The 11,193-nt window shown below is 41.0% G+C and overlaps 2 protein-coding genes across 2 annotated transcripts in view; both read left to right on the forward strand.

Annotated features, from left to right (window-relative positions):
• The window catches only part of TRPM7 (transient receptor potential cation channel subfamily M member 7), a 61,798-nt gene extending 59,541 nt beyond the window's left edge, over positions 1-2,257 (forward strand). The window contains exon 40 of the mRNA XM_074917651.1: positions 734-2,257. Within this exon, the coding sequence (XP_074773752.1) occupies positions 734-864 (131 nt within the window). The 3' untranslated portion in view covers positions 865-2,257. The remainder of the gene's footprint in view (positions 1-733) is intronic.
• A 4,265-nt stretch (positions 2,258-6,522) lies between these two features.
• Positions 6,523-10,749, forward strand: USP50 (ubiquitin specific peptidase 50). The gene is made up of 6 exons (XM_074917484.1): positions 6,523-6,674; positions 7,120-7,315; positions 7,939-8,136; positions 8,615-8,757; positions 9,823-9,955; positions 10,573-10,749. The coding sequence occupies exons 1-6, from the start codon at positions 6,523-6,525 to the stop codon at positions 10,747-10,749; spliced, it is 999 nt and encodes a 332-aa protein (XP_074773585.1).
• The last annotated feature ends 444 nt before the right edge of the window (positions 10,750-11,193 follow it).

Below are 11,193 nucleotides of genomic sequence, written 5' to 3' on the forward strand. Positions count from 1 at the left end.
TAAACAGCAGTTTTGTAATTTTACTTTTTAAGAAGATCTGCTATTTGATAAAGGATCCTAGGAAGAATAGGAAAGGCAGGTCCAGATGATTGCAAACCTTCAAGTTTTTTAAACAAAACGGTGCTTGTGTTTGTTTTGAGGGGTTTTGTTGTGGCTTTTTGTTTGGTTTTGTTGTTGGTTGGGTTTGTTTGTTTGTTTTTAAAAACATGTCTAGGTTTGCAGGAGTTCAGTCTGTTAAAACTTTTGAATTCCAGATATTTTTGCTGCACAGACAACACTACACTCATCTCAAACCTTGAAATTGTTTCTCTGTATCAGGCTTTTAGACTCCAGCAGAACAACATAAGCAACTTGCATGATTCCTGCCTGTTTCATGCTTCTCATCCAGGTTGTTTCTCACATGAAGAGAGGTCATTTATTTTAAATTTGAGTTGTAAATGCTGGTAATGTCAACACAGATCATGGAAGGATCCAATTTCCATGGAAGATTGACTCAATACTTGCTCTAATATCTATAAATAAAATAATTCTGAGGTTTTCATCACTTTCTAAAGCAAAGTTTTAGGCTTCCAATTACATGTATGATGAAAACACCCTTCTCTGGCACAGTGCATCTTGAGGAACTCTTCTTTATAAGTACATATGCATACCCAATTCTTTGAAAGACTTTTATGCCCCCCTGATTCTACTAGCTCAAGAAATAGTAATCGATGACTTCATTTTGTTTGTACAGATCTGAAGAGGAATGATTACACACCTGACAAGATCATATTTCCTCAGGATGATTCCCCTGAATTGACAATTCAGCCTGGAAGCTGCACCAAAGAATCCGATTCAGCTAATTCTATTCGTCTGATGCTCTAATGATGTGACCAAATCAGTGGCTTCATCCAAACTTCACGGAATGTCACAAAGTTGTCACTTATCTTTCCTTCTCTATAATTAAAAGAACGATATGTCAAAACAAGGATTGCTGTCTTACAAGTGGAATTTTGCCTGGTCCGTAACCCGAGGACCCAACAACTTGTGATAACCAAGTACAGCAAACAGCTTGGTGGCTGATCATTTTAAAGGTGGAACGATGACAAGTATTCAAGATATGTTTTTAAAGGGGCTTTTTGGTAGAAGGTTTATTTTTTTAATTTTGTTTTGGTTTAGTGGAGAATTTTTCTCTCTGTAGTCCTGTGGTGTGCAATATACCTTCAACCAAAAGGATTTTGGTAGTTGATGTTTGTAAGGTAAAGCATTTGTCTGTTTGGCAGCTGTCTTACTGTCAATCAGCAAAAGACAGGAGAAAGCACCTACCTCTGTAACGCCAGAGTATTCTTTGGGCGTTTTTGGAAGTGTTCCACTAATGTTTTCTCACCAGATGTCTTTTAATCTGGCCTTTTGAAGAGGACAGAGACAAATGAGGTGTATATATGATGCCAGTAGGCTGAGGTTGAAGGTAGGAACTTGATCTGTTCCAATAGAGAGAGTCTCCTGAATCAGCATTCAGCTTCATGGCTGTAAAGCTGGGTGGTTTTTTGGTGGAATAGAGCCCTAATTGTGCATAATGAAATTTCTTGTTTTATACATTTCAATTTTATCAAGTCACTGTCAAATAGTAACAAAGCCATGATAGACTGGTATAATCGTATTTAATAGAAGAAATAGTATGTACTGGTCCAAATAAGTTGCCTTGTAAGAACACAAGTTGGAAGTGCTTTTCCTCGTATGTAGTGACTGCTTCAGAAGTTATGCCTTCCAAAGATCTCGTAAAACCAGTATATCAAACCAGAATGTACACATAACTTTTAAATGTATTTAAAATTGTGTAGAAAACATCTTCAATGTTATGTTATTTGTGGTACTTATTTAAGAGAGACTAGGGTTGGATTAGCATTATGTAAAGTACGGGAGATTGCAATGCACCCTCATGCCAATAAAATGTAATTTAACTGTCCCAAATATTGTTGAGCATTCAGCAAGAAAAAAACCTGTTGTCCAACTGAAGTTTCATGCTGCGATTTTTTTTGTTACATAGGTACTAATTTGTAATTTTTAATTAAAAGGGCAGTATATAGCTCTATAATTTTTTTATTCAGTAGTGTATCTTATAGATACAGACCTAAGGCACGAACACAATAGCTGTTTAAATGGTGTTTTATGTTTTGACGGGGAAAGGTAAAATGTTATAAGGATATAATACTGTATACATTTTGTATATCATTAAATCTTTAAAGAATCTAAAATAAAGTTATTCTTGTTTACAGACTTCTGCTGTCCGTTTTAGTCTGAAAGGTTGTTTGGGTGAACTAAAGTAACTTTTTGTGTGGAAAAAGTAGAATTTGCCATGCTGGATCAAAGCAGTTGTCTGCCTTTTGGCTAACACCAGAAACTTGGTGGGAGATAAAAGTGAAAACTCTCATAGGAGACAAACATGTGATGGCGTTAATGAATAAATGAGAAAAAATGTCTTAAAGCTCTTTACAATGTTTGTTTTGAATTAGGAGCTGCTTCTTGGATGCCTGACTGCATCCCCTTCTGTTGCTGTGAGGTAATGGGCAGTTATTCAAGATGTACGTGCACCTTTTTCATGCTGTATTCTTAGCCAAGTAACAGCAACAGCTGATCTATAAGTAAGTCTGGCTCCTCTAGAAATCCTCCTCAATTTGAGGAGCCTCAGGTGTTGTGAAAATGTGACCAAATTCAGTGTATGTAATAGGAAAACTGTTTGGAGAAAATTGTAAGTAAAACTTAAGAAACTTTTTTGTTTCCTGACAAACACTTAAAAACACGGTTAATTTTTACAACCATGATACTTGTGTGACTCAGTTCTTAACAAAATAAACAGATGTGATGGGTGTGTGTGGTAGTGGGGAGTGTTTCCTCTGCTCAGTGTTGCACTGACTAGGGCCTGAAGCCCTTCTAAGCCCAAAAGGGACAAATAGGGGGGATGTATGTAAGGCTGGGAGTAGTTAACACTGCATGTATTTCTGTACGTCTTCCTGGCATGAGTACTACTTAGTCTTGCAGCTAGAATTCTGTGAGAAGCCTGTCTAAAAACTACAACTTTCACAAATTACCTTTTTCACACTAGTAGAAAAAAATCATAAATGTAAGTATCCTTCAGGGAAGGTGTTGGAAAAGTGTGGTGACAAAGGAAGAAAAAAAAAAAGTTGGTTTCAAGAAGTAGCCTGACCATGTTAGGATAATACCATGTCCTGTGTAAGGAAAACACATTACTTGGTACCTTCCTTCTGTCTACTGTTCTCAGTGTATTTTCCATCATATCTAATTTGGTGCTCTCGCTCTAAATAAATTGTTGGCTGTGCTTATACTTGTCGTTAATGGAGTGAAATCAAGATACAATTCCTTCATATCACCTACAGTGGGGCCAGAATGTAAGTGTATAAAATTACTCTAGAAAACACTGTTGTTGTGTGCACTAGGGCATCACTGTAAACATAAAGCTTCTGAAAAATTTGTAGCTACTAAGCCTTTGAGGGTTCTAATTTATTTTTGTGTATTTGCTTTTTTAGGGCAGATGATGAGAATATTTAGTCCAGAACAGGAGCATGCCAAGAAAATCAAGAAGCAAGGTCCTGACATGGAGAACCCAGATGGAGTGGGCAAGAAAGGTAAGATACGCTGGGGTTATAGGGCTGATTACTGTTTCATTGGTAATAGTGAAATATATCTCAGTACTGTTTAACCATGTAGAAAGGTGAAGATATGTCAGCACGTGTTGTTGCACTACGCCAGAAGCTAATTAAAAAAAAAAAACCAAAACATCCAGGCAGTGGTTTTCCATGGGTCGTGCTGCCATATTGTTGGTTTTGTGCTAAGTATGAGATACAGATGGTGATAGTAGTAGTAATTGAAGTAGAAACTAAGCCCCAACAATTGCTGAGGGGTGTTGCAGAGCAGGAAGAGGAGGATTAGGACAAATTGCTTTTTGAACAGTACCTGAAAAACTCTTTCTTGAAGGGAAAGAGTTCAGGAGTCAAGTCTTGACTTTGAAGTCAAGAAAAATGTCAAGCTGATGATTTTCTGAGACTGAAACTTTTGGCTTTTCCTTTTTGGAAGATGTGAGTAATGACCTTTGCAACCAGTGGCAACCTTCTCTCATCTTTTTTTCCCAAAACCACAATTAACTATAAACAAAAGCTGCTGTTGGAAGTTGATGCTAGGCAGGAGGAAGCTTCCTCATCCCTCACACCCTTACTGCAACTGAACAAATCTGTTGTAGAAATTTGATAGAATTTTGTTTCTTCGAGACAGGTATTTGTGGTCATTCCTCAGCCTCTGCCGTGGCCTTAGCTCAGTCTTTCCCTAAGTTTGCATGAAACATCTGACTCCTCCATCCCACGTGAGTATCAGTCAGTGTGACCTTCTGTTAAGTCCATGGTAGAAAATACAGTATGTGTTCTAAGTAACAATATCATCTGTCTGCTGTTCCAGCCGTGTGGAGGCTGGGGAGGGACGTCCCCTGAGCCCCCGCAGGTGGTGGGAAGGGAGCAGTGGTGTAGAGCAGGAACTGGGATGAGGGTCTGTGAATCAAATCTGCCAGGCGTGAGGGAGACCAGGCGTAGGAACGACATGCCATGAGCAACTGGGAACGTGGGTAGAGGAATACTGGAAACACCCATGTCATTCACCAGTGACAAGAATCGTTCATGGGAAGACGGAAAAATAAAAGGAATTTCTGTTACTGGTTATCTTTGAAGGTAAGCTGGTGACCCAAAGCCAGAAAGCCTTGTTAGCCCTTTCTTACCTTAACAAAATATGAAGCTATGATATACATCCCATCGTCAAAGTGTTACAGTGAGATTGATAGCAGTGACACAGATAAGGTGTCCAAAGAGAGCTAGGAGACGGCCTTTGCTTAAAGCTTAACAAGTAAGAAAATCAGGGGTTTTTTTAATGGCTTCCTGTGCCTCTTCTGTGGATACTCGTTACATCCCCAGTTGTATGTTAAATAGGGAAAACCTGCTGCTCTTCAGTGGTATGTGAAATTCAGAGATCAACTACACTGTCTCATTAGCTAATTAAAAGACACTTCTCTGCCACTACCCTTTTTTTTCCTGGGAAAATTTTCTAAATACTAGTAAACTAATTCAATGTGATGTTTTGATGTAGTTCCATCTTCTTATGGTCAACACCCTCAGTCGTCGCTGCCCTTCTGTCAGAGCATGGCAACAATAAATGCTAACACAAGTGTGAGCAAACACGAACATAGATCAGGCTGCAACCCTCTGCTCAGTGGAATGGGGGGCTGCCATCTCTTCCCAAGCTTGTTTTGGGTGGCACGTAGGAAGGAGATGGCAGCAGGTTGGGCCACGTGTGTTCCCCTGGATGGAACACAACGGCATCACAGAGCAATGGGGCGGGGGTAGCCCGGGGACAGGACACACGGGACCGTTCCAGTCGTACCAGGGAGCTGGATGGAAGAGGTGAGGTGTGGAGAAAAGAGGGGAAGAGGCAGCCCCACTCTCTGTGAGGCTGCCGGTGGCTTCCAGCCATCTTCCCTACCCGATGGTCCCAGTGTGTTTTCTTCTCGGAGTTGCTGTTTCTCGGAGATGGCTGTGAAAGAGAGAATTGTTTTCAGAGGAGACTGGTCCATAGGTAGAGCTGCTTGGAAACGTTGGCTCTGCTGTTACTGAAATTTAAAATTAAACCATTTTATAGTTGTTTTGTAGCTATTAGATGATAGAAAACGGCTGTTGCCCTGGGGGATTTCCAGAAATGGAAACCTGGGTATGTGTTGTTCAACTGAAGGGCAAGAAACGGCTTTTCTTCTTCTACAAAGACTGTTGAGGTGTCAGAATTTTTCCTCCTCCTGCATCAGAACAAAATAGCAGCCCTTAAAAATTCGAGGACGGCAGCATCAGTGATTGGATGTGGGTTGTGCAGGGCCTGTGTTCAGAAGGGTCTTCTGCCGTATTGGGGATAGGGATTAGTCCAGGACAGACTTGTGCAGCAAGAAAACAAGCCTGTTAAAATTTTCTTAAAGTGAATTAAATAACGTTTTCTGGCAAAAGTCTACACCACAGCCTGTTTATAATCGTATCATCTGGACTGCAAGCTATGGTTTTGGAAAATATATAAGTACCAGACAACTGAGAAAATGAAAGAATGCATTCTGTAGGGAGGAATGTTTAAGATACCTATTTACAGCTGGTTATAGTCTTTGAGTAGTTGCGTGTGGAGTCAAAGACTGCGTGAAATTTTAAGAATAACTCTAAAATGTCAAGTATTTAAATAATACCTGTTAATGATGTATCTTACCACATTGGGAAGAGCTTAGTGTGGGAGATGACAGTCTTTGCCACTGTATTAGCTTGATGAAAGTAAATGCAAATGTAACTTAGAAGGTCCTGGCATAGCAGGGAACCTCCACAGCCAGTGTTGTTTTCTAAAAAACAATACAAAAAGCACTGGAGCATTTTAGGTTTCTTCTATTGTGGGTTTTTTCCTAGTAGGTGAAAGTATGACTCCATTTACTTGAAAAGTGTGAAGTATTTCTGCGAGGAACCGATGGAGGAGATGAACATCCAGCACCCTGGGCTCACTGGCCTGAGGAATCTGGGCAACACCTGCTACATGAACGCAATTGTGCAGTGCCTCTGCAGCGTGCCACCACTTGTGGAGTATGTTCTCTCAGGAAATTACCAAGCAGCCCTACACAAGTAAGTTGATTTATTCATGCTACTTACCTTTTTCTGCTTGGCACTGCCGTTTTCCTTCCAAAGGATACGTGTTGCCATGAGAATGGCCAAGGCAGCCACCTACCAGCTCCCCACCAGGCAGTTACAGTCAAATTAGCCACAGGCTGGTTTCCTCCTCCTTCCTCTGAGACCCTGAGTGGTTTCCTTGCTGGGTAACTGAAGGATTATACTTACTTTTTTTTTTTTATTGTCATTTTGATGGTAATACCAGTTCCTGTCACTGCTGTCTCAGTGGTGATTCCTACTACTTTCTAGAACCTCAAGAGTCCCTCAAACCCAATGACAGGCTGTCAGAGCTGTAGCGTATCTGTGCATATTTTCTAACTTTATATATTATGCTCCCATTTGAAGGTAGAGCCACCGTCTTTTCATGCTTTACCTGAAACTCTTGTTTATTTTTTCCAAGTGAGAACAGTGAGTCTGCAGCTGCCTTTGGATCTTTGATGTCTGATATGTGGCGTGGAGAGTTTGACTCTGTTTCCCCAGAGGTTTTTTATTCAGTCCTTGGGAAGCAGTACCCAACTTTTAGCAAGAGGACTCAGGAGGATGCACAGGAGTTTCTGATCTGTGTGCTGAATGAGCTTCACCAGGCTCTCAAGAAGGTAAGAGCCCAGCCGTGGTGTTTTGGGGACTGTAGCTGTTTCCTCTTTGCATTCTGTGATTTAGCATTCCATGTAATAATTGTCTATCCACCTCTTCTGAACTACGTGATCTAACTGTCAAAAACTGTAATTTTCTCCCTTTGTTTCATACCCATGTACACACAACAGTTCATTGCTTCTTGTCTAATGCTACATCAAATTTGCAGCCCCCCATCTAAATGATAATGCTGCCTGCAGCTTCATTATCCTCACCTCTCCCTCTCTTTGCTCTTTCCATGCTTTATGTTCTTCCCTTTTTTCATCTGCCTGAAATATTCATGTCTGCCATGTCCCCATGTCTGCCTTTCTCTTCTTCAGATCCACCGATAGAGAGTTTGACTAGCAATTAAATCACTTCCATCTAATGTCCAGAATATTTTATTTTTATTTATTTTTTCTCAGGAATTTAGCTTACTCTGCACGTATGAAACATCAAATAAAGTAACAGCATTTTAGAGCCAAGTTCTGTGACAAGACTACTAGCCTGCACAGGCAGGGGGCAGCAACCATTAAAACCCAGTGAGGGTACTCCTGAAACTATTGGTTAACTGCATGTTGTTAATTTTTTTTCTTCTTCTGTATAGTCAAGCAAAAGAAGATGCATAACCAATGCAAAAGCAAGCGGAGGGAGTGTCAGTGAAACATCTATTATCACACAGTTATTTGAGGGACAACTCAGCTATGAGATCACATGTCTGAAATGCAAGAGCACCACTAATAGACCCGAGAGCTTCACTGTTCTTTCCCTGCCCATCCCTTCCAAGAGTGTGTGCTCTCTGCAGGTACGACTTCTGATACATTCCTGCTGGTTTCTGCTTCTTGTGGGAATAGATAGCTTAGACCAGTATGTGGTATTGAAGATGCAGGATTTTAGTTACTTTGGTTTCCTGGGCACTCTGAACCGGTCCTAGGAGCAGTGGGGTTTCTGTACTGGTCTCTGGACTGCAGAGGCTGGTAAGGTTATGGGAGCAACACTCCTGAGTTGCCATGGGATGAGGGATATTAAGATTGATCAACAGCAACTGTGAGGGTTTCTTTCACTCATCCAGGTATTCCCTCATTTGAGGGGGAAAAAGGAAGCCAACGTTGGCTGCTTTGTATTCCAAGAATATTTGTAATGTCAGCCTTTCTACGTCATGCTTTGATTGGGAAGAGAGCTCCAAAATATGGCAAACGCTTCTCTTACCTTGCTTAGGATCTTCAGGGTGGAGATCTGTTTGATAAATTTTTTTTTTTTTTTATTGTTTTTTCCTTTGACAGGACTGTCTTGAATGCTTCTTTCAGCAAGACACACTGACTTGGAACAACCAAATCTACTGTTCCTGGTGTGGAACAAAACAAGATGCTGTAGTAAAGGCCACCATAACCAAGGCACCACAGATCATTATTTTTCACCTAAAGAGGTACAGTCTACATAGGGTAGGACATGGCTCTTTCCTGGGATTTGTGAGACTAGAAGGACGTTAAGGGAAAAAAAAATGCTGCAGATGAGTGGGTTTAGTACTTTAGATACCTGAAAGCTAAATGAGCAGTTACAGAAATATACCTGTCAAACATGCAAGTTGCATTCCTGAAATCTCTGACAAGGTGTTCTGCCTTACTCTGCACTGCAGCTCACCAAATAGCACTCACTATATTTGGGATCTCTTCCAAAGGGAAGAAAAACTAGTGCAGTGGTTCATATGGTCAGATATCCCTGCGAATACAGGTTCCTCTGGCAAGTGGGATTGTGATTTGAGTTTTAAGTGCAGGACTGAAACAGGGCGTTCTGCTGGTCATTATTGCAGCTGAGACACTGTATTTTTGTTTATGCCTTAACTACATCAGCTCTAATCAACTGGGTCTACTACATGGAGAAGTGCATCGGTGTAAGAGCTCCTGATTAGCAGGCTTCACCAGCCACACGTGGCCAGATGCTAAATTTATTCTCAAGAATTTATTCTTAACAACTTCCTACCTATAAAGAAAATGACTCTGGGATGACTTAGTTTCCCCAAACTATGTTGTGTAAAGTTATTATTTAATTTCCCATCTAGCATCTGCTTTCCTTGACATGCTCAGAGGAACTTGTGATCCCCAGCTGCAGCCCTTGGCCACGTTATAAATGTTTAGAAGGATAGTGTTGTACCAGAAGTTACAGAGGAGAAAGGGAGGGAGCCTGGCACAAAAGAAGAGCTGACAACAGCAGTGCAGTCCAAAATATTTAGGACACAGTGAGAGTGATGCAGAGATCTGAATTCTGGCTGCTCTTGGCACCTGTGTCCATTTCTAATAGATAGAAGGATCAGGAAGCAAGAGCTTTGCTTTTCTTTCCGGACATCTGAATTTAGTGCATTTTCTGTCAGTTTACTGTAATACTCAACATGAATACAGATCTTTCTCTTTCCAAAGACTGGGTAGTCAGTTGAGCAACCACCACAATGCAAGAAAGAAGCTGTTATTTAAAAGAGTTTAAAATTTTATTTCAGGTTTGAATGGCAAGACTGGGGCGAAAGGAAACTCTCAACTGACATCTGCTATCCGCTCAGCAATCTGGACCTCTCTCCCTACAGTTCCCCTCTTTTCTACAAGAATGCAGAATACAGCTTGTGTGCTGTAGTGGTGAGCTCTGCCTTTCTTGCTTTTACTTGTAATGCCCTGCTTCACGGAGCAGATGAAGCCTGTGTTAGTTTGGACTTTATAGATATGATTTGTATTTTTTTATATATATATATAGATGCTTTTCATACAGGGTTTTTTTACCTGCCATGAATCCAGTAACAGTAGGTAATCAAAGAAGAGAGAAGCTACCACTCCTCGCTCCTTCCTCCCCCCATCCCCATTTTAAAAAGCATTCACTCCTGGCAGGTAATGCCTGGCTGGACCCTCCTATCCTGCACGGATCCTGTTTATAAATAAGGACAAAATGGTCTCTTTTTCATTCGCTCACTGCAAGTGGGGCTTGCTTATAGTGACCCGTATTGGGCTAATTGCTGGGTTGCAAAATTAATATTGCAATAGAAAAGCATAATCGTCATCTGGTTAGAATGGCTCTGTTTTAAAGCATTTATTTGAGGAATTACCATTCCTCTCTGTAGGCCAAAGGAGGCTAGAATCTTCTCTCCCATCATTTTCAAGTGCAAATAAAAAATGATTGCCAGTTCCATGCTTTGCCTGGTAAGGAGGGAGAGATACTTCTTTTTTAACAGAAGTTAAAAAAATGTTTTTGTTTGTTACAGAATCACTCTGGTTTTCTGAACAACGGCCACTACACGGCGTTCTGCAAGCATCCAGTCACCAAAAACTGGTACAGCTTTGATGATGTGCAGGTCACCGAGATCCCAGATTCCTCAGTGCAGACTGACACAGCCTATCTCCTGTTCTACACCTCGCATGGCCTTCTCTACACCCATTAAAAATCCACTACCCCTGGGAAATGAAGGAGTAGGCCAGCAATTAGAATTCAGTGGCAGCATTAGCCAAGTCTTGTTTCATCAATAAACTAGAGCATTTGTATTACTGATTATCTGTTGGGGTCTTTCAGGAAGTAATTTTGAGAGAGGAGTTACAGCTCCCAAGCCTGTTAAAGAATGTATATCTGCTCCATTAGGTCTAATGTTGGGTTTTTTTTTGTGTGTGTGAAACCTCATGCATCCCTCAAAAGAACACAAATGCTGAGCATATTGATGTACTTACCCAAAAATTCCTGTTTCTCTGTTAGTTAAGTGTATTATGTTGTTGTATTTGGTTTGTGTGGCAAGGTTTTGGTAGTGGGGGGCTACAGGGGTGGCTCCTGTGAGAAGCTGCCAGAAGCTTCCCCCATGTCCCATAGAGCCGATGCCAGGTGGCTGCAGGATGGA

This window comes from Athene noctua, chromosome 13 (genome assembly GCF_965140245.1).
Source record: "Athene noctua chromosome 13, bAthNoc1.hap1.1, whole genome shotgun sequence".
Lineage (NCBI taxonomy): Eukaryota > Metazoa > Chordata > Aves > Strigiformes > Strigidae > Athene > Athene noctua.

Excerpts from the sequence above, each read along its gene's own strand:
- USP50 (XM_074917484.1), top strand. The coding sequence starts at position 6,523 with ATGGAGGAGATGAACATCCAGCACCCTGGGCTCACTGGCCTGAGGAAT. Across the intron at positions 6,675-7,119 it reads TACCAAGCAGCCCTACACAA|TGAGAACAGTGAGTCTGCAG; the intron begins GTAAGTTGATTT and ends ATTTTTTCCAAG. Across the intron at positions 7,316-7,938 it reads TTCACCAGGCTCTCAAGAAG|TCAAGCAAAAGAAGATGCAT; the intron begins GTAAGAGCCCAG and ends TCTTCTGTATAG.